This window comes from Macaca mulatta, chromosome 2 (assembly GCF_049350105.2).
Source record: "Macaca mulatta isolate MMU2019108-1 chromosome 2, T2T-MMU8v2.0, whole genome shotgun sequence".
NCBI lineage: Eukaryota > Metazoa > Chordata > Mammalia > Primates > Cercopithecidae > Macaca > Macaca mulatta.
Genome location: NC_133407.1, coordinates 185,597,490 through 185,623,977, shown reverse-complemented (window position 1 = coordinate 185,623,977; position 26,488 = coordinate 185,597,490). Strand labels below are relative to the sequence as shown.

Genomic DNA, 26,488 nt, shown 5'->3' with positions numbered 1-26,488 from the left:
TTCTTTACACTCTTCTACATGTTTCTATTCTCAATTAACACTTGATGGATATCCTTCCAAATCAAATTATGTGTAATTATGTAGTTATTCTTTTTACTGATGCCTAATATGGTTTACTATGAATGTACCACAGTTTATTTCATCACTCACCTGTTGATATATACTTTCCTCCCGCCCAAGCCCCCGCTACAAACAGTGCTCCAGTAAGTAGTGTGGAACTCTGCATTTCTAGCCTTCCTCATGCCAAAAAAATTTAAATAGTGCTTGTGCTAGGACTTTCAAAAAAGGATGGTGGTTTAAGAGAACTGTGGATTTGTTAGAAATGGAATGGAAATAGTATGAGGCTTTTTAATAAATGTTACTGCTTAACCACAATATCTTTGGTATTTTTAACAGATGACCTCAAGCCTGTTCAAATTTTTCGAAAAAAAAAATTATCCACCCTGTACGTTTTATGTGACTTTTTCATGTTAAAAACTTAGCAGTCTTGGCTGGGCATGGTGGCTCATGCCTGTGATCCCAGCACTTTGGGAGGGATTACAGGCGGGTGGATCACTTGAGGTCAGGAGTTCGAGACCAGCCTGGCCAACATGGTGATACCCCGTCTCTATTAAAAATACAAAAATTAGCCGGGCATGTGCACTTGTAATCCCATCTTCTCGGGAGGCTGAAGCAGGAGAATTGCCTGAAGCTGGGAGGTGGAGGTTGCAGTGAACTGAGATAGCGCCGCTGCACTCCAGCCTGGGCAACAGAGCGAGACTCCGTCTCAAAAAAAACCAAAAAAACACAAAAAACTTAGCAGTCTTGTATCTAGATTGAGAATGCATTTTTGATTATGTCTTCCTTTCATATTAATCTTTACAGTTTTATTTCTAAAAAGTGTTGGAATGTTGAACGGTAAAATGAAATAGTTCCTACAAAATATGCTTCAAACAATGGGGACTTTGGTTTCCTCAACTGAAGCCTTGTCTATGGATCTTAATGTGCTAGGTCCTTTATTTTATGGGATAGATTTCCAAGGGAGGGATTTCTCAGCTGAAGTGTATGTTCACTTTTTTAAAAAAATTGACGGCCATAAAAAAATCTTTGAATAGCAAAATGTACTGTGAACACATAAAGACAATGACAGGCAAGGGAAAATATTTGCAACTCATATAATAGCTACAGGGATATTTCTATACTACTTGTGTTTCTAAAAAATCAGAATATAAAAGCTTGATAGAAAATGGGGAAAGGACATAACAAGATAAGTCAACAAAAAAGTAAATTTAAACATCTTTTGAATATACGGAAAGATTCTTGGCCTTTCTATTGCCTATGATACAGAAAATATCAAAAAGTTTCATAACACTCTTTTGGCTAGAGGAGTGGAAACACTCATTCTTATACGTGGTTGTTGAAATGTAAATTGATACAATTTTTAAGAGAAAACAGTTTGGTAATCACTGTCTTATCAAAATAGAAATTTATGTCCTTTGACCCAGCAATTCCACATCTCAAATTTATCCTAAGGACATACTGGCCGGTGTACAAAATTACCTATGTACACATTTATTCATTACAGGATTGTTCATAGTTGTAAACTATGTAGCAGGTATCTGAGTTAGTTTCTGGTTAAATAAATTAATAGTACATAGTACTAAAAGAAGAAATAGTCCAGAACTGTTAAAATAAGGAAGAAGCTGCTCTGTATGTACTGCTATGGGATCAGATCCTAGATATGTAAATAAATGAAAAGATAAAGGTAGAAACTGGTGAGGTTGGCCTGCTACTATTTGTATGAAAATAATATCTAATAATTATGTTTTCTAATACATAAAATATTTCTATGAAGATGCCAAGACACTGATGTTATGGGTTGCCTTTTCTACAGAGACCATTGTCCTAGGACAAAGTTAGGAAGGAGATTCTTTTACTGTATGCCATTTTGTGTCTTCTGAATTTTGAACTATTTAAATGTATTATCTATTCAAAAAAATGACAAATGTTTCCAAAATCATGACAAGGTAAAAATATCTTTTAAAAATCTAGCTTGTTACTTATTATATTGTGACTAAAAACTTAAAGAAGTTTCCAGTTTCTTTTCCTTCTGCTTCTACTTGAAGTTTGCCTCCTTTCTGTTCACAATTAAAAAGGAAACAAACAAAATATTTAATGCTTTTTTGTAGGTACTTCTCTGTAATGCTTATTGAGCTCCCAGTCCCAGCTCACCCATCTTTGGGTAAAGCTCCTAACCAGAGGGCAGATGGTCTTAGGAAGTATTTTTTAAGTTTTCTTAGTGCTCAAATAACACACCTAACAGTGCGACAGTGTGTGTCTTTAAATGTTTCTGTATGTGTGATATGAAAAAAATTGATTAAAAATCAATTTCATGGGTTTCAGTACTAAAGATTTGCTACAAAATGACCTAAAAAGCTGGCAGTGTGATGATAGTCGTATTTTCTCTTTTAGATATCAAACACCGTCGAATTCCAATCTTATTCTTTGCAAATAAAATGGATCTTAGAGATGCAGTGACATCTGTAAAAGTGTCTCAGTTGCTGTGTTTAGAGAACATCAAAGATAAACCCTGGCATATTTGGTAAAGTTTTGTATTTACTTTTCACTTTGCTTTCTGAAAAACATACAAGCTTCAGAGTTGTTTCTTCTGACCTCATTTTTTAAAAATAAGTGATCAAACATGGCGGGATATAAGCTAAGGATTTTGTTTTATAGAATTGTGGCCTTGTAGCTTTTTACAAATATGTTACTGTTAAAAATCTTTTTCAAATTTTTGTGGGGATAGGAAAATATAAACAACTCTTATAATGGAATATAACTTAAAATCTCACTTATTTACTGAACTTCAGCCACACTGATTTCCTTCTGCACATGGAGTCAGCCAAGCACAGTCCCATCTCAGAGCATATGCACTTGTGTCCCCATCCTTTGAATCATTTTCCAAAATAATTTTCCTGGTTTGCTAGAGTCACTATTACCATGTGACTGCTTTTTGTTTGTTTGTTTGTAGTCTGTCTGCCCATACAGGTGTGTTAGCTCCCTGACAGCTGGGGTTTTGTCAGTTTTCTTCACTTTAATAACCCCTACAATAGTCATAGTACCTGGTATGTAATAGGTACACGATACATATTTGTTAAAATGAATTAATGGAAATGGAAATTTTAGTTTTATGTAGACATCCTAATAAGGTTGAACTCTTACGTAATTAATGTTGAAATTGTATGCATTGTTTATTTGGAAAACAGTTTCTTATTTAACTCCTTTGTGCCTTTCTACCAAAATATTTTAATAAGGATAAACAGAGATTGTACATTAGATAGTATTTTTGTGCCTACCACTACCATATTAAACTCCCTTCTACCCACCCGCCTACCTCTCTGCTGTAAGAGGTCCTTTCCATGCCAGAGTTTCCTCCTTTTTATAAGAAGGCATCTATGGGAAAAGATTGGAAACAGAAGCAGAGAGATGCACTTCCACAAGAAGGTGAACTAGAATATGAAGCAAGGAGGTAATAGAGTTCAGAAAACAACTTTAGGAACTAGTTTTGGTGCTGAAAGAGTAATGTAAAGACCTTAGGAAAGCTCTTGAAACTTTCCAGTATTCAAAGCCTCCAGCACCTCTTCCCAGGAGCTAAACCCTGCATATCCCAAGTAAAACTTTCATTACTCTAGGATCAGAAAAAAGTCAGTGTCTAATAAATGATTCTTGAGTTGGAATTTGAGGTCCTGTGGTATTTGGTAGGTAAAGAATGGTGGGATTTTGGATAAAGAAACATCTTGAGCTAGAGCCTTTATATTTCTCTAAATCATACCTAAGATGATTACTTCTAAAGTAGAATAATTTTTAATTTCTGTGTTGTATTAAGTATTGTGACTGCTTGATAGAAAGTGCACATTTAAAAACATGGATTTAATTAGTAAATAACCCTCTTTTCTACTTAAAATAATTAACCATTAAATTTTAACAGATTTATTTATTCAATTGTGACATCTCAGTATTTCTCTGTGAGAAAAAAGTAATATCCTGATGCTTATAAGGATGTAGGATGTTATAGTGCCAGTTGCTAGATTTTCTAGATAACTTATAGAAGAAAGCAAAATGTTTCTTTTAAACATGTGTATAATTGTGACTTCTCCTTAATTCAAATTGGACCTCTTCTCACTAGGTTCAAGTTAATATCTCATTTATTCGTTTTGTTCTTTATTCTTGGCAATATTTTTAAAAGCATGTATAAAATTGAAAATATATTTATCCTTTTTCTATTTTAAATACAAAAGTAATGCTCAGTGATACAGAGACAAAATATTGTCTGTCTCCTGCCTTGGGTACAAGTAAATTTACTGAGCAATAAAGAGAAGATCCTAGAGAAGTATAGTCTGATAAATTAAAGAAAAATTTTATGTTTTATGTTTGACTATTGTACTAAACATATAGTCAGCTCTGATTTTCAGGGTCTGATTGCGTTATTTTTCTTCAGATGTGTTCTTTGACTCAATCCCTGGCATCATGATTGTGTGTGTGTGTGTTGTATGTGTGTATACTTGTTTACCATCTTGTGGGGGAGACAAATAAGAAGCAACTAAATGTATGAAATGTCAGCTGGGAGGATGAGAAAAAATAAAGTATGATAAAAAGAGAAAGAATAATGGGAGTTGCTCCCTCTCTGAGACCTATTTGAAGTTAGGGAGCAATTCGTGTAAAGATTTGGAGGAATAATTGTCCAGACAGAGAGGCCAGCAAGAAAAAGCCTCTTCTTGGATGAGAATGTACCTGTTGTGTTCCAGGAGCAGCAGGAAGTCCAGGTTGGTTAGAGCAGAGCAATCTAAGGGGAACTTGTAGGAAATGAGGCCACTGAGAAATAACCAGGGGTCATATCACACAGGGCCCAGATTTTTGCTTTATTCTTCCTTATTTGAGAGGAAAGATAGAATTCAAACATTTGTTACGAAAAGATGCAGTTTTTCGTAGAATAATGACACCTACACCAGAGGGGAATGGTTTTGTTGTATTAATTGTTTGGAACTATAGGTGTATGATGAAATTAATATATTTCTCTTTCTTGATTTAAGTGTTTCAGTTACTGATGTCTTACTCTTACACATGGATAATCAGTAATTTGCTTTGAATAGTTGTGTATTTCATGTTGTTTGTTTCTTCCTTTGTATTTTATAATAATTCTATGATAAGCCATATTCTTAGTCTAACAAGTAATTTCTGGGAGATAATTTTTATTTTGATTAGAATTAAGTTAATTCTTTTAGGTACTTCACTATACTTTTTAAAGCTATGCTTCAGCATACTAAAAGGAACCCTAATCATTCAGAAAATCTAATTGTATATATTAATTGCTATTATACAATTATATTTTGGAAATAAATGCCTAGATCAATAACTGTACCTTTGAAAAAAGATTAATACTCTAAAAATCCTCTGCATTTTACTTTAACTTATATACTTAATTATGATTATACATAAAATCTCACAATCACAATTTAAGTTTAGTCTCTCAAAAATGGAAAGACAATGGAAGCACCCTGTTTTAGGTGTTTTATCTACATACTTCAAGTGTTTAATTCTCGCAATTACCATATGAGGTCAGTGGGACTATTCCGCACTTTACAGATGCTGAAACTGAGGGCAGAAGAGTTCAATGACCTGGCCAAGCTCCCTCAGCTAATAAGAAAATGATTGAGATCTACCAAGTTTCTGTTTTACTCTACCAGCTTACCAAAGCTATAATTATGAGTTTTTATCCTAAAGATATCAAATTCCATTTCAAAGAAAGGCACACCATAATATGGCTGTATTATAACCCAAGTCAAGCATTTCTAATAATGAGATGGAACCATTGGAACTGAGCAAAATAGGATAGTGGACTGTACAAAACTTTTCTACCACTGGAAAAATAATTCAAAAGGATTTGTTTTTTTAATGTCAGTGTAAGAACTAGTCCTAGGATAAAATAACTTTTCTGCAATATGGTTTTCAAAATCTGTTTATAAATTATAAACATATCTTGTTTCTGAACACTCAGACTTTTATTTTCTGGTTTATTTTCAATTTCAGTGCTTAACCAGCTTTGCTCAGATGTATGTTATTATAATATATTAATTCTCCATATGGCAAAATTGTAATCCTTTATTCTTACAGTGTTATGATGTAATGAGATGGCTATGTTTCTATGGATTTTATTTCAGTGCTAGTGATGCCATAAAAGGAGAAGGATTGCAAGAAGGTGTAGACTGGCTTCAAGGTACATCACAAAATACTGTGTGTCTTCAGCCTTTGTTTCCTTTTTATTCATATTTTTATCTTTTTTTTACATTTTATTTTATTATATCATTGCCTTTTTTCCTCTTTCCATTTATTTCTGCTATCAGAAAAAATAATACAGTAAGTATCCAATACCTTGTTCCATTTATTTCTATAGCATATTGCTAAAGAATATTTTTACATAAAGTGTTTGAATCTTTACAGTCAATATATTTGACACATATAGAAAATAATTTAAACTATGACAACAAGTTTCTGTCAGATCTAGTAATAGAAGCACATTTAAATTTTGGGACAAATGTTAGGCCCTACTGTCAGTAACTAAAAATAAGTCTGAATGACATGTTTCTTTTAAGAATCATGCTGGCCAGGCACGGTGACTCAAGCCGGTAATCCCAACACTTTGGGAGGCTGAGGCGGGTAGATCATGAGGTCAGGAGATCGAGGCCAACATGGCGAAACTCTGTCTCTACTAAAAATAGAAAAATTAGCTGGATGTGGTGGTGCACACCTGTAATCCCAGCTACTCTGGAGGCTGAGGCAGGAGAATCATTTGAACCCAGGAGGCAAAAGTTGTAGTGAGTCAAGATTGCACCACTGTACTCCAGCCTGGCAGCAGAGCAAGAGTCCGTCTCAAGAAAAAAAAAAAAAAAAAGAATCATGCTGTACTACAGATATAGCTCCATTTGTATATCACATGTATACACAACTTGTAGTACTCATATTTAGTATTACAGATGCTGATCTTTTATTGATATTTTGTATATTTGCAGTTCTGGTTGCTATTAATCAAAATAGTTATAGATTGGTACAGGCTTACTCTATTAGGTAATAAATTAACATATATCATTTACCCTAATTGTCTCTCAGCCAAAAGAATGGCTTGAAGCACACAGAGCAGTAGATAGATGTGAATGAAACCAAGCTCATAGGTTCTTATTGCAGGATCCCAATGGCCAAGTCAGAAATTGCAGTTCTGAGCATAACAACTAAAGATCATTTCTGTGGGGAATGTCTCTGCCCTGAACAAGAGTGAATAACAGGATATTATAAATTCTAGCTATAGTCTCATAGTTACAAATTCTTCTACACAAACCTTTTAATGCCAGTTGTGTCTGATTTTTTTTAAATCTTCTGCATGTTGCAAACAATAGCAGGGATATATCACATATCATGGTAGATCTAAGAGTAGCCTGCCTGCTCATACATCATAGTATTAATTTCGTTCAAAGTATGAAATGTGCATTTCATAAATATCTGTATGTGTTGTTGGTAAAATATGGTGGTTTAGTTAACTAGACAATTATTGTATTTCTGTGTCTTTTATGTTTATGTAGTTATAACATCATTAAACTGCAAGGAACATTCAAGTCATATTTTACAATTAGTGACACTTAATCAGGAACCTCTCGTGGTTCTCAGAAGAACTAGCGGGATTTTTCTGTGAACCCAGCAACTTAGTTTCTTAGACTGCAGTAATGAAGTATTCAAGGCAATGGGATGGATTTCCACCAGAAACAGGCTACAGAGGAATATTCCAGAGAAGATACCAGGAGTATGTTTTCAGCCTCATTTCATATTTTACAGAGTGCTTACCATTGCTAACAATGAAGATACAGCATGGATGGAAACCCTACTGTCACTCGTGATAATGTAATTCAGAGCACAGTATTTACTGAAAATAGGTTGATAGTCTTCTAGATTTTAAAGTGTGGTTCTCCATCCCTTCTTTTCTGGTTTTATTTTGTCATTAGCAGTTAGCCACTAGGTGTCAGTAGCAATCCAACATCACAATACCAATTGCCAAGTCTGGTCTTGATACCTAATTTTTGTTTCTTTGACTTTTCTGATCCATCATTATCTGTCTTACTGCCCAAGTTTTTGTAAGGAGGACACATTTTGGAAATACTTTTGTGTCCTTGTTTTTCCATATTACTTTATGTACCCTTTACAATCTTCTGCAAGGTAAGCAGTAGTACCTCTATTTTGTATAGAAAGCATTGACTGATAGTAAAAAAAAAAAAAGCTTAGGCTTTTGAGTACAACAAATTTATTCTACTACTTATTAATTTACCTCTCTGTCTGTTAGCTGAAATCTCTTACCTTGTGAGGATTTTTTTAATCTGTAAAATTGAAAAATAAAATGTGTTAAATTTTGTACAGATTAAATTAGATACTGTTTAAGTACCTAGCATAAGAAAGCACCCTGTAAATATTAAGTTTACCCTTTTACCTAAACACTCTGTTTTAAAAAGGAGGAAACTAACCACAGGATAAAAGAGTGTATCATTTGGTTTCAAATAGGAGATGCTTTGGTTATATTTTCTTTCCTGCTTTCCTTCTTTCTTTCTTTCTTTCTTTCTTTCTTTCTTTCTTTCTTTCTTTCTTTCTTTCTGTCTCTCTGTCTTTCTGTCTTTCTTTTCTTTCTTTCCTTCTTTCCTTCCTTTCTTTCTTGCTTTCTTTCTTTCTCTTTCTTTGTTTCTTTTTTGTTTTGTTTTTTTTTTTTTTGATGGAGTTTCCCACTTGACACCCAGGCTGGAGTGCAGTGGTGCGATTTCGGTTTACTGCAACCTCCGCCTCTCGGGTTCAGGCAATTTTCCTGCCTCAGCCTCCCGAGTAGCTGGGATTACAGGTGCCCACCACCACGCCCAGCTAATTTTTTGTATTTTTAGTAGAGATGGGGTTTCACCATGTTGGGCAGGCTGGTCTCAAACTCCTGACCTCAGGTGATCCACCCATCGCCTCAACCTCCAAAAGTGGTGGGATTACAGGCATGAACCACCACGCCTGGCCGCTTTGGTTATATTTTCTGTGTAATAACAAATAGTTTACATTGTCATATTCCCAACTGTCTCTAGATTTGAAAAGAGATAAAAATCTATTTTTAAAAAATAAATAGCAGTAAATATAGGAGATTAGTTTGTGTTAGCTAAAGACATTTATGTGAATGTAGCTGTGAAAGGTATTCTAAACTTATATCTTATTTTGCTTCCAGAATTCTGGAATTTCCTAGTATAATAGACACGAAGGCCTTTGGTTCATTTGGGGCTAATTTAATCTTATTATTTAGAGTTTAAGGTTGGGGCCGAGAGCAGTGGCTCATGCCAGTAATCCCGGCACTTTGGGAGGCCAAGGTGGACAGATCACTTGAGGACAGGAGTTCGATACCAGTTTGGCCAACATAGTGAAACACTATTGTGACTAAAAATACAGAAAATTCATCGGGTGTGATGGTGCATGCCTATAGTCCCAGCTACTAGGGAGGCTTAGGCAGAAACTCTGGGGGTGGAGGTTGCAGTGAGCCGAGATCATGCCGCTGCACTCCAGCCTGGGTGACAGAGCAAGACTGTCTCAAAAAAATTTTTAAATAAAGTTTAAGGTTAGAAACTTCTTGGTGAAATATTAAATGGCACATGTAATGGCATGATTCTATTGTCTTTGGAAACGGTCTCAATAATTGTGTATGTAGAACAACCCAAAGACAAGAATGCTTAAATAGACTAGGAAGTATTTTTTAAACTGCCAGAGAATAAACAGAAACTATTGCAGAACTGTAAGTTTTCTTGCCCTGAAACTTTCAAATTGGGTACTTTTAAAAAGAAATCTTCCCAAATAACTAATAAAATGTATTCATTTTATTGCTTTGTCTGCATGGAAAAAGTTACTGCTCCCAGATGTTAATATTAGACTTACATACTATGCAGGAGTATTCCAATGAAAGAGGATTGATCAAGTACACTTAGTTTCATCTCCTCCCCAACTCTAACAGTAAAGAGACTTTAAAAAAAGATATAATATAGATGGACAAAAAGAAGGGAAGTAGTGAAAATGGCATCCAAATTTTGGAAGCTGAATATTTGATGAATGTTGAATTACTTAACAGACGTGAGAAAGCTGAATCTTAAACTACCAGTGGGGAAAACTGAAAAGCAGCCTAATTTGCATTGCAAATGCAAAGCCTCAGAAATCGGTGGAAATTGAAAATAAGGATGAACGTGGGATAAAAAGAAAAGATATGATTATACATCTTCCCTTTGAGATAAAATTGAAGGTTTATTTTCTGCAGAGTCAAAGACAGTGTCTCTGGACTAGAAAACCCTAGGTGCACAACTGTCTGGTGGTGCTGAATTGAAAAATGAGGAAAAAAAGTTTTCATGCTGAATATTATAACTCTCTTCTACTTCTCCTATTTCTCCCAGAAAACAATGACAGTAAGCAGGATATAGGAAGAGTTATCTTTGGGGAATCAGACCAGCCTAAGAGCAAAGATCTAAAGGTATTAATATTGGAGATCCCAAGGAAATGGCTTGGCCAGATGTACTAAAGGAAGACCACATTTGACAAGCTCCACACGTTTGCAAATTCCAATCAACTTTTTAGTGTTCACTTATACATAAGAGCAGATAGCAAAGGACGACCAGGCATTTGAGGATGAAAACATTATAAAATATGGGAATGTCCACAAACAATAAAAGTGGGTTCGAGTAAGTAGAATTTATATAGAGAGAACATTTCAAAAAACTGTTAAAGAGTATCCTCAAAGAGATTAAGAGGTGTTATTTTCATGAATAAAGGCAAGAAACTACTTGAAAAGAAAGACCAAAAAAATGAGTTCTTGGAAAATAAGAATATAATAGTATAAATGAAAAATTTAATTTTAGAAAGATGATAAAATAGAGGCAAACTCCTGGAAAGTAGAGCAGAAAGACAAAGAATAGAAAATTTGAAAGGAAAGAAAGGGGTCACGTTCAGGAGGCCCAATATCCAAATAATAGGAAATTCAGAAAGAGAAAACAGAAAAAAATGGAGGATAACAAATCCTCGAACAGTATTTTCTAGAATTAAATCAATGAGTTTTCAGTTGACAGACTTCTCAAGAGCTCAATACAGCTGATAAAAATATTCCCACACCAGCAGGCATCATTACTAAAATTCAGTGCTTCAAACAGTGGAAGATTCTGCAAGCTTCCTGTGAAAAAAATGAAAAGCTTCCTGAGGAAAAAAAGAATAAGAAAACAGAGTAACACCAGATTTATCAACAGCAACAACTTGGAAGCTGTAAGATAATTGGGAAATGCCTGGAAGAGTCCAAGGAGGGAATAATAGAGTTATGTACTCAGGCAGTATGAGTGTATTTTGACAGTAGAATAAAGACATCTTCAGCTATACAGCATCTCAAGAATTTACTTACTATGCGTTTTACTAAGGTATCCACTGAGAATAATATTTTTCAAAAACAGGAAAATCTTGGTACAAGCATTATCAAAAAAAAAAAAAAAAAGAAAAAGAAAAAAGAAAAGGAAATAAACCAAGAAGAGAAAATTAAGGGATCATGACACAGGAAAGCCAGCACAAGACAGTAGGGGAAGTAATCCCCAGGATATTAATGGAGACCCTGGAATGATAATGAAAGAAGATATTGTAACAAAATGACTGGGGCAGGCATAGAGAAAATGAGTATAGATTCTAGAGTTTTTTTAATAAGACTCTGAGGAAGAGTTATTCAAGAAGGCAAAGTTGATGGACTATGTAATGTACTTCATAGTAATAAAGGTTTAAACTCTGGGAGTGATGCAGTTGAATTAGAGTTAAGTACATACAACAATTAAATAGATGAGTTGGATGGGAGTGGGAAAGACAATTATTCACTCTAGAGGGATAAAATATAGAAGAGGAAAGGAAAAGTAAGTATACCACCTGTCTTAGGTGTGAATAGCATTTACATAGTCATCATATTGACAGTGACTATATTAGTGTATTAGGAGAATGGGGGTATTATAAGGGTTGCCTAGAAGCAGCATGGGAGTGTGAGAGAGCTGATGTCTCATATTACATTGAAGGAACTGATATTTGAAGAAGTAATAAAAGTATATTGTTTAGAGGTATTGTAAGTATTCATCTAAAAGGGAGTTATAAGTAGTTACCCCTGAAAGGGAGGAATGGAGATGAAGCAAAGTACTGCTGTTTTGCTTAGAAATCTCATAGAACTAGTTGACTGTATGCAAATGTACAACTTTAATAAAAATAATAACTGTAGAATGAATTGTGCTTTTAAAAAAGTAGATGTAGCTGGACCTGGTGCACACTTGTAGTCCCAACTACTAGAGAGGTTCAGGTGGGAGGACCACTTGTGCCCAGAAGTTCCAGTACAGCCTGGGCCACATAGCAAGATCCTATCTCTAAAAAATAATAATAACAAAAGCAAATGTATACATAAGCTTCCAACATGTTGTATAGATTTGACTTAGATTACTTTAGAAAATATATTTTGCCCTATAGAGATTAATAATTTTTGTTTCTTGTTATCAGATCAGATCCAGACTGTGAAGACATGAAAAGATAATAGTTGGAAACCTCTGCAATTTTCAATTCAAGGAATCTATCTAAGGCAAACAGAATACTTTACGTTTTGTAAAAGATGTTTATGCATCAAAAAATATAATTTTCTGCTTGCATTTATGGACTCTGAATGACCTTTTTAAGAACATAGGACTTCAGGTATGCTAATTCGGCCATTAATTATTTAAAAACTGAATATTCCCTCAAAAGGGCTCCCTAAAATTATCAACTTCTTAGTGAAGGTCTACATTTGATTGTATGTAGAATGTCTAAAAGTCAGAGTTACAAGCCCATCATAATTTATGATATGTTCAGTGTATTTTATTTTTTAATTGTCTTTTTTAAAAATTTAGTTTATGACTTTGCAGTATGAATTGTGCTTCTGAAAAAGAACTTTAAATATTTACAAGGGACCATGGGTAATTAATATATATTCAATTTTTACTATGTGTCACCGTCAATAAAATGTAAAATGTAATGTACCAACTAGTGTGCTTTGTTTATGCTGAAAAGAATAATGCTCTATTAGTATGGTATTTGGTGTCATACTGTCAAGCATTTGTAAACCATCTGAGACTAAGTTAAGCTGAATTTATTTATTCAGTGTATGTTGAACATCTCTACACCAACTAGTCAAGCATAGTCCTAGGCAATGATGATACGGGGTAAATAAGACATATCCTTATCTTCAGATAACTTAAAATTCATTAAGGGATAATTTGAGAAGCTTTTCATGGATAGTATCTAATTTTATTTCATTGGCTGAATGAAAATATTGCAACTTCAGATTAAGAGGTATAAAGTAAATTAATGTTTGATTGTTCAGTAATCATAACTGACATCTTGTTTTTCCCTTTTAAATGCCTCCAATTTGCCATAGCACTTTGTTAAAATAAATTGTGACTTTTAACTTTTTCATGGACATAAACTGCTACATAAATGTTCTTTATAATTTTAGACATATCTCAGACACACGAATTATTATTTCTTACAAATTAGAGACCACATATAATTGTGAACTCTAAATAGAATCCTTCATTTTAATCACTGAGCAACAGTATATAGAGCAATGTTGTTGATCCTGATAAACATTGCATATAAAGAAAAACTGTAATATATAATATATACCATCTCAAATGTCCTTAGCTTTGAAAATAGAAGGCAAAAATAAGTAATAAAGATGTTATAGTAACTGCAGTAGTGGTATATGTTTCACAGAGATTTTAATAAAAGCATATAAAGCTACAATAAAAGTTTTATATTCCAGTTTCTCATAGTCCAGAAATACCAGTGATTTGGCATTTGGCAAATTGAAAGTTATCCAGAAAATTCCAATGGCGTAGCATCTTAGGTAGTTTACCATCTCTCTTGTACATTGTTTTAGAGGATACAAAATGAAAATCTTATTAATCTAAAGTTGCTGCAGATATGGAAAGTACATAATGATGGAAACAATGAATGTAATTTTTTAAAAAACTGATATGCTACAACTATTTTAGGATGGAGAAAGAACTGATTGAGAATTCAAATCCTCGCTCACTTATCATAAGGTAGTAATAAAATTAGTAAGAGTCACTACTATACGATCATTATATTATAAGCAGGTATTACACATACAGAATTTTCATCATTTAATCCTCCCAATAAGCCTATGTGGTAGGTGTTATTATTTCTATTTTATAGATCAGTAAACTGAGGCCTTAAAATGTTATGTAATTTGCCAAAGATCAAAGAGCTAGTAAGTCTGGTACTAGGATTCAGTACCAAGCAGTCTGTTTAAGAGCGATGATTCGAGTATGGTAGATATTAGAAATACAGATATATCTACCAGAATAACAACTAAAATGATAGAAAAGGCTCTTTCTTGGGACAGCAACCAGGACAGGGATGGTAGAGGGAAGGTCAGAGACTAGAGACTACTCTTTGGCTTTTTTTTGTTTTCTTTTTTTTTAAAAAAAAGCTATTAGCTCTACTCAAATTTTAAACTCTGGACATAAATGACTTTGGTAAAAGTCCTTAAAACTATTTTAACAAATTATTTGGTATTCCACAAACTACAGTAGCTCATACCTATGCAAATATTTAGAAGAAGTACCCTTTTTCTTTGTTTTCATGATCTCCAAAATCTAGTTTTTAGTCTATAAACATCCATCCCTCTCCATATTTTCATGTAAAGATTATGTAGAAATAAGTTGGGCAACAGTGTAGTCACAGGATGCCATATAAGTGTGAATAAGCTGAGATTATTGCATTTGTATTTAGCATATTATACAATTAAAATGTATTTTATTAAAGCTGAAGCAAGTTGTTTTTCATGTCTAGACATCACTGTGTTACAGAGTTTAATTCATTAAGCTCTGTATTTGAATATAACACCTTGTAAAATGTTTGAAACTTATTCTCTTGTGTGCTTTGCATTTAAATATTTGTATATGGCCCTGTTCAGCCTGTGCTTTGTAAGTCACAAAAGGGCTGGGTTTTATATGTTTGTTTTTTATTTCTAAGCTCTCTGCGAAAAAGTTACAAATTGTCTCCTGGTTGTTTAAGATATTTTTTCTTTGTAATTTTTTATATCATGTGTGATTTTCATAAATATGTGCAGTTACTCTTGATAATACTTGTCTTAGTCATTTCAGGTTGCTATAACAAAGTACCGTAGACTGGGTGGCTTATAAACAACAGAAATTTATTTCTTACAGCTCTGGAGCTGGAAGTCTGAGATCAGATTGCCAGCATGGTTGGGTTCTGGTGAGAGCCGTCTTGGTTGCAGACTGCCATCTTCTTCTTGTATCCTCACATGGCAAAAGGAGGGCAAGAGAACTCTCTGGAGTCTGTTTGATAAGAGCATGAATCCCATTACATCTTCACATGGCTCCTCCCAAAGACCCCACCTCCTAATATCATCACATATCATCACATAGGGGTTAGAATTTCAACACAGAAATTTTGGGAGAACACAAACATTCGGTCAGTTGCAATACTTAAGGCAAATTCATCTTGCTTATAACTCTGGTGCATTAAAATACCATTGCATCTTAACCGAGTTTGTACTTATTTTCTGCTTTCTGATTATTCCCTTTGTTCATAAAAATAAATGACTGGTATTACATGGTCACCTAAATAAATAGGTTTGTGTATGTCTGTGACTAGAAAGAAATACTATAGTGATTAAGAAATTGTTATTGTGTTTAATTGAATGTTTTAGGTTACTTAGTTATTACATTTTCATCTTTCTCCGTATGGGTGCTCCTGCTCAACTTTGCCTGCCTCAGAACCTTTATGGCTGTTTCTTCCAATCACTTGATTTCAACACCAGATTTAGAAGCTTCGTCGGCATACCATGTTAAACTGCTTTTCTGGCAATTTAGAATAAACCAAGAAAGACATAAAATCCGTCTCCAAATTTTAAATCACCAAGTAATGCTAAAAGTCATCCAGGGATACTAGATACGTTGAAAATAAAACTTGATTAGAAATGTAGTAGTAATGATAAACATCTTATAGCTTTTACAGTGTGCCCACACTTCATAAGCACTTTACATATATTCATTTAATTGTCATAAGAACCTTGTGAGGTAAATATCATCTCTATATATAGATCAGGTGTCAGTAAACTGCTAACCCATTTTTGTACTGCCTTTAATGTTTATGTTACATTTTTAAAGAGTTGTTAGGCCAGGCATGGTGGCTCTTGCCTGTAATCCCAGCAGGTAATCGGCCTTTGGGAGGCCAAAGCAGGCGGATTACTAGAGAACAGGAGTTTGAGACCAGCCTGGCCAACATGGGGAAACCTCGTCTCCACTAAAAATACAAAAATTAGCCAGGTGTGGTGGCATGTGCCTGTGCTCCCAGCTACTTGGGAGGCTGAGGCATGAGAATCACTTGAACCCAAGAGGCAGAGGTTGCAGTGAGCCAAGACTGTGCTACTGTACTCCAGCCTGGGCAACAGAGTGAGACTCTGTGGGTGCAGCACACCAACATGGCACAAGTATACATATGTAACAAACCTGCACGTTGTGCACATGTACCCTAGAACTTAAAGTATGAAAAAAAAAAAGGTTGTTAAAAAGGAGGAGGAGCAACAGAGAATACATGTGGCCTGTAAAGCCTAAAACATAAACCGTCTGATGCCTTTTACATAAAAAGTTTGTTTACCCCTGTAATAGATGATAAAGTGAGGCAAGAGATAGCATATTGCAAATAAATGGAGGAAACCAGATTTTGAGTCTACAAGATCTGGCCCTGGAATCTGTGTTCTTACCCTTTACATAGCTTTATAGCAAAGCTAAACGTTCTAAAGTGCAATAGAACAATTTGAAATTACTTTCTTCTTAAATAATTGTATTAAAAATGAAAAATTGGGTGCAAATGGCTGAAAAGCAATGCTCTTTGGAATTTCTTTAATTTCCCATTGAGAATGAAAAGTATTAAGTCTTGGCCTTCTGGTTTTTGTTCTTCCTTTTCTTTAAATGGGTGGCAAGAAATAAGGCAGATGATGAAGCATCAAATATGTTAACTTTTAAAAGTATAGAAACACATACAAATTTTCCCCAAGCATCTGGCTTGGACTTTCAGATTCCCTGATGATTTTTACCAATATTTTGAGGTAAATGATAGCTACTGTTGATAGTCTTGAAATGTATATGTTAGCATATAGTGAAGGAAACAAAAATAAAATATACTAATTTGGTGTATTTTTGAGAAAGCTATGCAGAGGGCCTGCAAACACAAGTAGCCCTACAAAGCTGTCTTTTGTGGGAAAGATTTTCTTCTGCAGAGAAAATCTGCGCTGATGCAGCGAAGCTTTCTCTGAGCCCTCCCATGTCTGGATCAAGGAAAGATGAACTGAGAGTCTGATACCTTTAACTGCGATTCTGCTGTCTGTGAGGTTTCATCTATATAACTAGACGACCTTTGCTAGCCAAGCCTCCTCTTCCCCGCTCCCATAACCTGTCTTGCCACCATAAACCATTTTGGGTGAAGCGTCTAGCTATTCTTTCTGTAGTCTCAGGATGGTATCAAAACGCCGTAGGGCCATTTCTTTGAGCTTTTATATTTTGTGTGACTCCTCTGAACATGACTGCACAAAATAAATTTGTATGCCTTTTTTCCTGTTAATCTGTGAACAGATCAGGGGAAAACCTTAAACTTCCCTGCAGGAGAAACATTTTTATAATTCAATTTGTAGATATTTGTATTTTTGAGTTATGTAACAAGTATAGCTAAGAATGTTTACTTCATTACAAACATTTCATGTTTATGCGTCAGTGTTCTACACTTGCCATTTGCCTAAACGAATAACATGTCCACAAAGGACGAGGCTCAGAATTTGGTCTGTCTCTTATAATCTCTTTGAAAAGTTTATAAATTCTTCCAAATAATTTATGAAGTATCAATGTTATATTACTAAAATTGATTTATGTGTCCTCCAATTAAATGTAATCATTACTGTTGGAGTTAAAGCCAGTTTCACATTCACACTTTTCTTAGGCTCTGTGGGGTGTGTGTGTGTGTGTGTGTGTGTGTGTGTGTGTGTGTGTGTGTGTGTTTATAATCTCTTTGAGAAGTTTTCAAATTCTTCCAAATAATTTATGAAGTATCAATGTTATGTGACTAAAATTGATTTATGTGTCCTCCAATTAAATGTAATCATTACTGTTGGAGTTAAAGCAGTTTCACATTCACACTCTTCTTAGGCTCTGTGGGGGGTGTGTGTTTGTGTTTGTGTGTATGTGTGTATCAGGATGCATGCACCTTCCTAAAGTCATAGCAAGCTCACACTTTAGTGATCCCTAACTCTTCCCTGGGACTTTCTTAGGCAGATTTATAGTTATGTCTTGCAAGTATACTATTCTTACCAAGTTTTAGGGGTTTTTTAAAAAATATGTTGTTTTATGTAATTCTTAAATATATCAGCTCTTACCTCTTGCCATTTCTGGGAACTTTATTATACATTTGATAGTGTTTTTAGTGCATTTTTAGATGCTGGGTTATTATCTTAAATGCTCTCTAATTCAGTGAGTTTATAGTTTCATAAAATATCACTTATTGCTTTTCACATTGTAAAACCCCCATACTGTGAATAATTTCATTTTATTTATGCATAGCAGCACAAGATTTTTTAAGAACAAATGAAAAGATTTTTAAGACCCTATATTTACATGGTATCTTGTTAATGTTTAAATTTATTTTCTAATACAGAATATATCTAACACAGGACTTCAGAAAAAAATATTGATATGTTTCCTGATTAAAACAAAGTGTGAATCTCTATATATAAAGACAAGAGGCAGTATTTTTCTTTTAATAAGATCTTTAGATATAACAGAGATACTCAATTGTCTATGAGAAGAATGGGTAGAAATAGACTATGACTCTTTCTTAAAAGAGATCAGGAAAATCTTGAGGTGGAAGCCTCCATTGATATCAGTACCAACCAAATCATACTAAGTGAGCAGCTTCTTAGTCTTTATATGAATAAAGCTTTCCCTAAAGTAGAATGAGTATGCAAGGAGCAACTATATTTATGGAGCCTACAATTATATTTCCCTTTGATATAACGTTTGAATTACTGTCACCTCAAAGAAGACCTAAATTTATCTTAAAGATTATACAGTACCCTATATCTAAATCACATCAGTTTTATATTTTTTTAAATTTTTGTCTTCACTCTTAATATATTCTACCTTCCAGAAACAAACTGAGAAAAATGGCTACATGAGACTATTGCATGACAGAATGACAAGTTATAATGCTAAGAGTGTCTTATTCTAAGGAAATTTTTATATTCAGTTAACTCATGATTTTGTCTTTTTTTTCTTTAGCACTACTTTAAATTGTTTTTCAAAGGGGCTAAACTAATATTAATGTATAGTCATATATTAAGATAGTATACTAATGAACTGCAATCAGAAAAGAAAACAGTGCATACCTCATTTAATTGAGCATCACTTGATTGTGCTTCACAGATACCCTGTTTTTTACACATTCAAGGTTTGTGACAACCCTGTGTTGAGCAAGTTTATCAACACCATTTTTCCAACACCTTTTGCTCACATTGTATCTCTGTATCACATTTTGCTAATTCCCACAATATTTAAAACTTTGTTATTATTATATTTGTTATGATGATCTGTGATCAGTGGTCTTTACTATTGTAATTATTTTGGGGTGCCATGAAACTCACCCATATAAAACTGCAAACTTAATTGGTCAATGTGCATGTTCTGACTGCTCTACAAACTAGCCATTCCCTAAGGGTCCTGTGGGATAACAGAAAAAGATTTTTTAATATATGCAATTGGAGGCTCACAGGGATAGGAAAGAAAGAATGGAGCAAATTTATGAAGAAATAATAGCTGAAAAAAATCTAAATTAAATGACAGGCATAATTTATAGATTTTAAAAGCTCAGAAACCCCCAAATAAAGTAAATACAAAACATAAACTTACATATGGCAAAGCTAATTGCTGAAAACCAAATATCAAAAACATCCAGAGGAAAGAAAACCTTATTTACAGAGTAAAAGTGATACAAATAAGTTTCTATACAAACTGATACAAAAAAAAAAGTCCATTTTTATTAGAAACTATGCCAAATTCAGTAGTACAGTATCTTTTAAAGTGTTGAAAGAAAAATAAGAAAGTTAATCCAGAATTCTAAGATAGAAAACTAAGAAAAAATTCTGCAGGCTGGAGGGAAATTATACCAAATGAGAAGTCTAATTTTCAAGAAGCAATGAAATGATAAATATCTGGGTAAATGTAAAACTCTTTCTAAAAAATATTAAAATACATGCGAATGTTTAAAAGAATAACATATCCGTGTGTGGCTAATAATGTATGTAGATTTCATACAAATAACATACGATAACTATAATTGAAAAGGATGGTGAGGGTGATAAAGGACCCAAACAGTTGTAAAACTTCTACATTTTACAAGAATTGATACAATATTGACTCTAATCGACAATATAAATTAAAGATGCATATTGTAATCCCTAGAGCAACTATTTAAAAATGTAGAAAAGAAATATTAAAAAGCCAATACATTAAAATGGAATTTAAGAAATACTCAATTAATCCACATAATAAGGAAATGGGGGACAAAGGAACAAAACACAGAAGGAACAAACTGTCCTTAATACCATTATATCAATACTTGGAATAAATTTAATTGGATTAAATTCTCCAATTAAAATCAGAAATAAGCAGAATGAATTTTTAAAAAGCATAACTCAACTATCTGCTCTCTACAAGAAATGCATTTAATATATAAAGATGCAGGCATGTTGTAAGTAAATGTATTAAAAAAAGATTATGGAAGCAGTAAGTGTAAGAAGATTTGAGTGCATATATTAATATAAGATAAAATAAACGTCAAAAGAAAAATAATTAACTGAGATAAAGACATTTCATTATGATTCATCACAGATGTGTGTGCATCCAATAGCAAAGTTTCAGAATATGTAAAGCAGAAATTGACAGATAAAGGGAGAAATAATTTCACAACTACAGTAGATCTAAATACCTCTTCCTGAGCAATTGATAAAATAACTAGGCAAAAAAGAAAAAAAAAAAAACAAACAGTAGACATAGATTATCTGAATCAGCCAAATAGACCCAACTCCTATTTGTAGAATACTACACCCAGCAACTACAACTTCTTTCAAAGTGTAAGACAAACAGTCCAATTTTAAAAACTGGAAAACAAGCTACATAACAGGAAAAACATCCACAATATATATATGTGACAAAAGAACTTGTATAATATATAAAGACCTATTATATATCAATAGAAAGAAGGCAACAAGAACAACAAAAAATGAGCAAGCCACTTGAGTAGATACCTCACAAAAGAATATGGTCAATCAATACAGGAAAAGATGCTTAATATCATTAGTCATTAGTCATGAGGGAGATGCTAATAAAAACTATGATTTGTTACCATTACACACGTACTAAAATAGCTACAGTTTTTAAAACTGGTATTACCTTGTGTTGGCAAGAACATGAAATCATTGGAATTCTCACACAATGCTGGTGGGGAATGCAAAATGGTATGTGGCGCCAATCAAGTTATGCATCTTTGTATGGAGGTGATGATAGAGCAGCAGGAGTGGCCTAGCACCAGTTGTTGGAACCCCTGTAGGATGACAAAGGCATCCATATTGCCTGGCATGGGATGTTGGAGCGTGAGAAGGGTAAAGAGGGCTTCTACATCAGATGTCCAGGGAGGTGGTGGTGGTAACAGGTGATTAGTAACATTTAGCAAGGAAATACTCTAACAATATATTGAAAATAATGGGAGTCATCCTCCAGAGTGTAGAAGAGAGTTACAGGTGTGGAAAGAAAACTAGTAGGATTGTTGGATTACAGTTGGAGGTATCGGTATGAGCTCGTGAATTTCAGTAGGTAGAAAGACAGATATATAGATACAGAGATAGGCAGAGATGCTGTTTGTGTGTATATACCAGTGTATGTGCCTAGGGGCAGTGACTCTAACAGCAGTGAGAACACCTGGCACCCACATGTAGGTATCTTGGTTATATTGTCCACTAAAAAGAAGTAGGACTCTTTGAGAAAATGATCACTTCCATAACGGAGCAGAAAATGGACAGAATAAGCCTGGAACATTTTGTTTTTCCAGAAAGTTAAAAAATGCTCAAATAATGATGTAGACGTAGTAAAAGGACACAAAGACAGTTTGAAGGGGCATTAGCTGGCAACACCTGTGACATTTTGAACATCAAAATGAATAAAGATAGTAATGGTCTATGTAACGACTAATGATGAGATAACAGTAGAACACCTACAAATAAATGTAGAAATAATGTTGGAATGAGAAAATCACCATTTGGCAATCATTGTAATAATTTATTCAGTTTAGAAACATCAATGGATGCTAAAAATAATAATGAAATGTTGTCAAGGAATGGGATATTTATATACCTTCAAATTATCTCTCCACAAAATACTAATTACAGAGAGGAAAAAAATAGCTTACAATTAAGGGAGCTTGCAGACATCACTTTAATCAAGTGATCCAAGTTAACATCATCTGTGATGAGAGAAATTGAAATCATGTACCTTAGCTTGGTGTGGTAGCAGACGCCCATAATCCCAACACTTGGGGAGGTTGAAGCAGGAAGATCACTTGAGACTAGGAGTTTGAGGCCAGCCTGGGAAACATAGTGAGACCCCATCTCTACAAAGATTCCAAAAATTAGCGGGCTGGGTGGTGCTGCCTGTAGTCCCAGCTACTCGGGAGGCTAAGGTGAGAGGATCGCTTGAGCCTGGGAGGTCTAAGGTACAGTGAGCAGAGATCACACCACTGCACTTCAGCCTGTGCAACAGAGTGAGACACTGTCAGAAAGAAAGAAAAGAAAGAAGGAGAAGGAAGGAAGGAAGGAAGGAAGGAAGGAAGGAAGGAAGGAAGGAAGGAAGGAAGGAAGGAAGGAAGGAAGGAGAGAAGGAAGGAAGGAGAGAAGGAAGGAAGGAAGAGAGGGAGGGAGAGAGGGAGGGAGGGAGGGTAAGGAAGATCATGTACCACCTGACACAATGAGAATATAGCATTGTAGAAAGAAAAGAAGGATGGAAGGAAGGAGGAAAATGAAAGAGGGGAAAGGAAGGAAGAGAGAGAAAGAGAAAGAAAGAGGAAGGAAGAAGGAAGAAAGGAAAGAAGAAAGAAAGAAGAAAAAAGAATGAAGAAAGAAAACAAGAAGAAAGAAAAAAGAAAAGAAAAGAAAAAGAGAAAGAAGAAAGAGAAAGGAAAGAAAGAAAAAGAAAGAAAGAGAAAGAAAGGAAAGAAAGAAAGAAAAAAGAAAAGAAAGAAAAAGAAAAAGATTATGTACCACCTGACACAATGAGAACATAGGAACATAGTAACATACTTTCGGAATATTGCCAAAAATGTACAGCCTGAATCTAACCATAAGATAACACCAGACATTTCCAAATAAAAAGATCCTGCTTACACCAAAATGTGGCCTGTAACAGTAAAAAATGTCACAGTCATGAAAGTCAATGAAAGACTGAGGAATTTTTACTGAGTAAAGGAGATTAAAGTGACAACTAAATGTGGTATGTGATTCTGGACTGGATCACTTTGCTAAAAAGAACATTAATGAGATAATTGTCAAAACTTAAATGGAATCTGCAGATAAGGCAGTGGAATACATCAACATTAATTTATTGATTTTGAGAGTTGAATTGCAGTTAGAATTTTAGGAGAATGGTTATGTTTGTAAGAGTTACACATCAAAGTATTTGGGACATCATTTTGACAACATAATTTCAAATGATTCAGGAAATAAAAAGAGGTTCTTCATACTATTCTTGTAATTTTTCAATAAGTTTGAAATACTTTCAAAATTAAGATATTTAGAAAAAATTATATGAAATAACAATATAGAGAAAATGGAACTTTACATATTGAAGAATTAGAATAAAAGGTAGATGAGTGTTTTCACAAAAGAATGCCTGAAATGGTGTCACTCATAAAAATCAACTGTCTGAATAGATTGATAATTGCAACCAATATGGGAAATGTAAGTATACTTATCATATAAATTAAGTAATTCTTGAAAGTTATAGATATACTAGAAAATGCAGTACTGCTACCAATTAAAATAAACACTTTAACTCTTAGTAATAAAGATGGACCAAGTGCCTTTTGGGATTTCATAATAGTAATGCTTACAACCTGCCAACTTTTGAATGAATTCCAGCTAATAGCTATGAGAAAAGCAATTCATGTAAGAATGCCACGCAACTGTCAGATTGTTTTGATTCTTGTATACACTTGATTTTAGTCCTAAATTAGATATATGGTTATTAGTAAGACTCCTCCAGCTAGATTTACTCGTCTAACCTGTCTCAGGCAAGGATTGGCAGCTATAAATTCAAATTATGTAGGTCACTTTAGGATCAGTGCAGCAGTTTCTCCATGTGCCTATTTCTCATACCTGATCATTGTCATTTACTTTTTAATTATGCAATTATTTTGAAGAAGGTCAAGAGAATGTAGCAAAGAGTTCACTTAAAGGTAGTTTCATATTAACATTCCAAAGCCCTTATATGTTCTTGTATTACACATAGTATTTGATGATTCACAATGTAGTAGCACTCATTCACTGCCGTATTTCCTAACCAAATCAGACAGCAAGCAAAAATTAATTCTCTCTCTTTTTTTGGCCTACTATTGCACTCCTAATTTTTGATACTGCTTTTCGACTAGTGTACTATTCCTAATATAAATGTTTCAATAGATTCAAAATCTGTTAAATAGTGTTTCAACGGGGTTCTGGTTGCAAGTTTCCCATCCATGCTTCTAGAGCTGTGATTTGTGAAATCCATCCAGGACCCCAGGCACAGCCTGCCCAAATGATGTGATTTGGCACTTCTTCCTCCCTTTTCCCATGTATAGACATACCTTCAGAGGTATTATGGGTCCAGTTCCTGACTAGCACAATAAAATGAATATAGCAGTAAAGCAAGTCGCATAAACTTTTTGGCTTCCTAGTGCATTCAAAAATTATGTTTATACTATAGTATATTAAGTATGCAATAGCATTATGTCTAAAACCATGGTGTACATGTCTTAATTTTTAAAAAAATTTTATTGCTTAAAAATGTTAATTATTATCTGAGACATCAGCTAACTCTAATCTTCTTGCTATAATAGTAGAAGGTCTTGCCTTCATGTTGATGGCTGCTGACTGGTCAGGGCGGTGGTTGCAAAAGGGTGAGGTGGCTGTGGCAATTTCTTAAAAGAAGACAACAAAGTTTGCCACATTGATTGACTCTTCCTTTCACAAAATATTTCCCTGAAGTATCTGATGCTGTTTAACAGCATTTTACCCACAGTAGAACTTCTTTCAAAACTGGGGTCAGTCCTCTCAAACTGTGCGCCTGCTTTAACGACTAAGTTTATGCAATATTTGAAATCCTTTGTTGTCATTTCAACAATGCTCACAGCATCTTCGCCAAGAGTGAAGTTGTAGATATATTAGAAAATACAGTACTGCAACCAATTAAAATAAACACTTTAACTCTTAATAATAAAGATGGACCAAGTTCCTGTCAGGATTTCATAATAGTAGTACTTTCAACCTGCCAACTTTTAGCTATGAGAAAAGCAATTCATATCAGAATGCCACGCAGCTGTCAGATTGTTTTGATTCTTGAATACACTTGATTTTAGTCCTAAATTAGACATATGGTTATTAGTAAGTACCTACTTTCTTTGCTCATCAGGAGCAACTCCTCATCCATTCAAGTTTTCTTATGAGATTGTAACCACTTAGTCATGTGTTCAAGGTCTGTGTGCAATTCTAGTTCTCTTACTATTTCCAGCACATCTGCAGCTATGTCCTGCACTGAAGTCTTGAACCCCTCAATGTCATCCATGAGGAATGGAATCAATCTTTTCCAAACTCCTATTAAAGTTGATATTTTCGCCTTCTCACGGGAATCATGAATGTTCTTTTTTGTTTTTGTTTTTGTTTTTGTTTTCGAGATAAGAGTCTCGCTCTGTCGCCAGGCTGGAGTACAGTGGCTCGATCTCAGCTCACTGCAACCTCCGCCTCCTGGGTTCAAGTGATTCTCCTGCCTCAGTCTCCTGAGTAGCTGGGACTACAGACACCCACCACCACACCCAGCTAGTTTTTTTTGTTTTTTTTTTTTTTTTTTTTTTTTTTTTAAGCAGAGACGGGATTTTACCACGTTGGCCAGGATGGTCTCCATCTCCTGACCTTGTGATCCACCCGCCTCGGCCTCCCAAAGTGCTGGGATTACAGGTGTGAGCCACTGTGCCCGGCCTCATGAATGTTCTTAATGGCATCTGGAATCCTTTTCAGAAGATTTTCAATGGACAT

The 26,488-nt window shown here is 34.4% G+C and overlaps 2 protein-coding genes across 10 annotated transcripts in view; both read left to right on the top strand.

Moving 5' to 3' along the window:
* Positions 1–15,651, top strand: part of ARL6 (ARF like GTPase 6) — a 37,616-nt gene extending 21,965 nt beyond the window's left edge. For 4 of the 9 annotated variants that reach the window (XM_028843124.2, XM_015128586.3, XM_077990152.1 and 1 more), the window contains 3 exons: positions 2,452–2,581; positions 6,198–6,253; positions 12,583–15,651. In XM_028843124.2, the coding sequence (XP_028698957.1) occupies positions 2,452–2,581; positions 6,198–6,253; positions 12,583–12,608 (212 nt within the window). In that variant the 3' untranslated portion in view covers positions 12,609–15,651. Of the gene's footprint in view, positions 1–2,451; positions 2,582–6,197; positions 8,299–12,582 lie in introns of those variants that run through there. The other 5 variants (XM_077990151.1, XM_077990149.1, XR_013413354.1 and 2 more) reach the window with 4 other exon arrangements.
* Positions 1–26,488, top strand: part of CRYBG3 (crystallin beta-gamma domain containing 3) — a 532,216-nt gene that overhangs the window by 371,414 nt on the left and 134,314 nt on the right. The window lies entirely within an intron of this gene.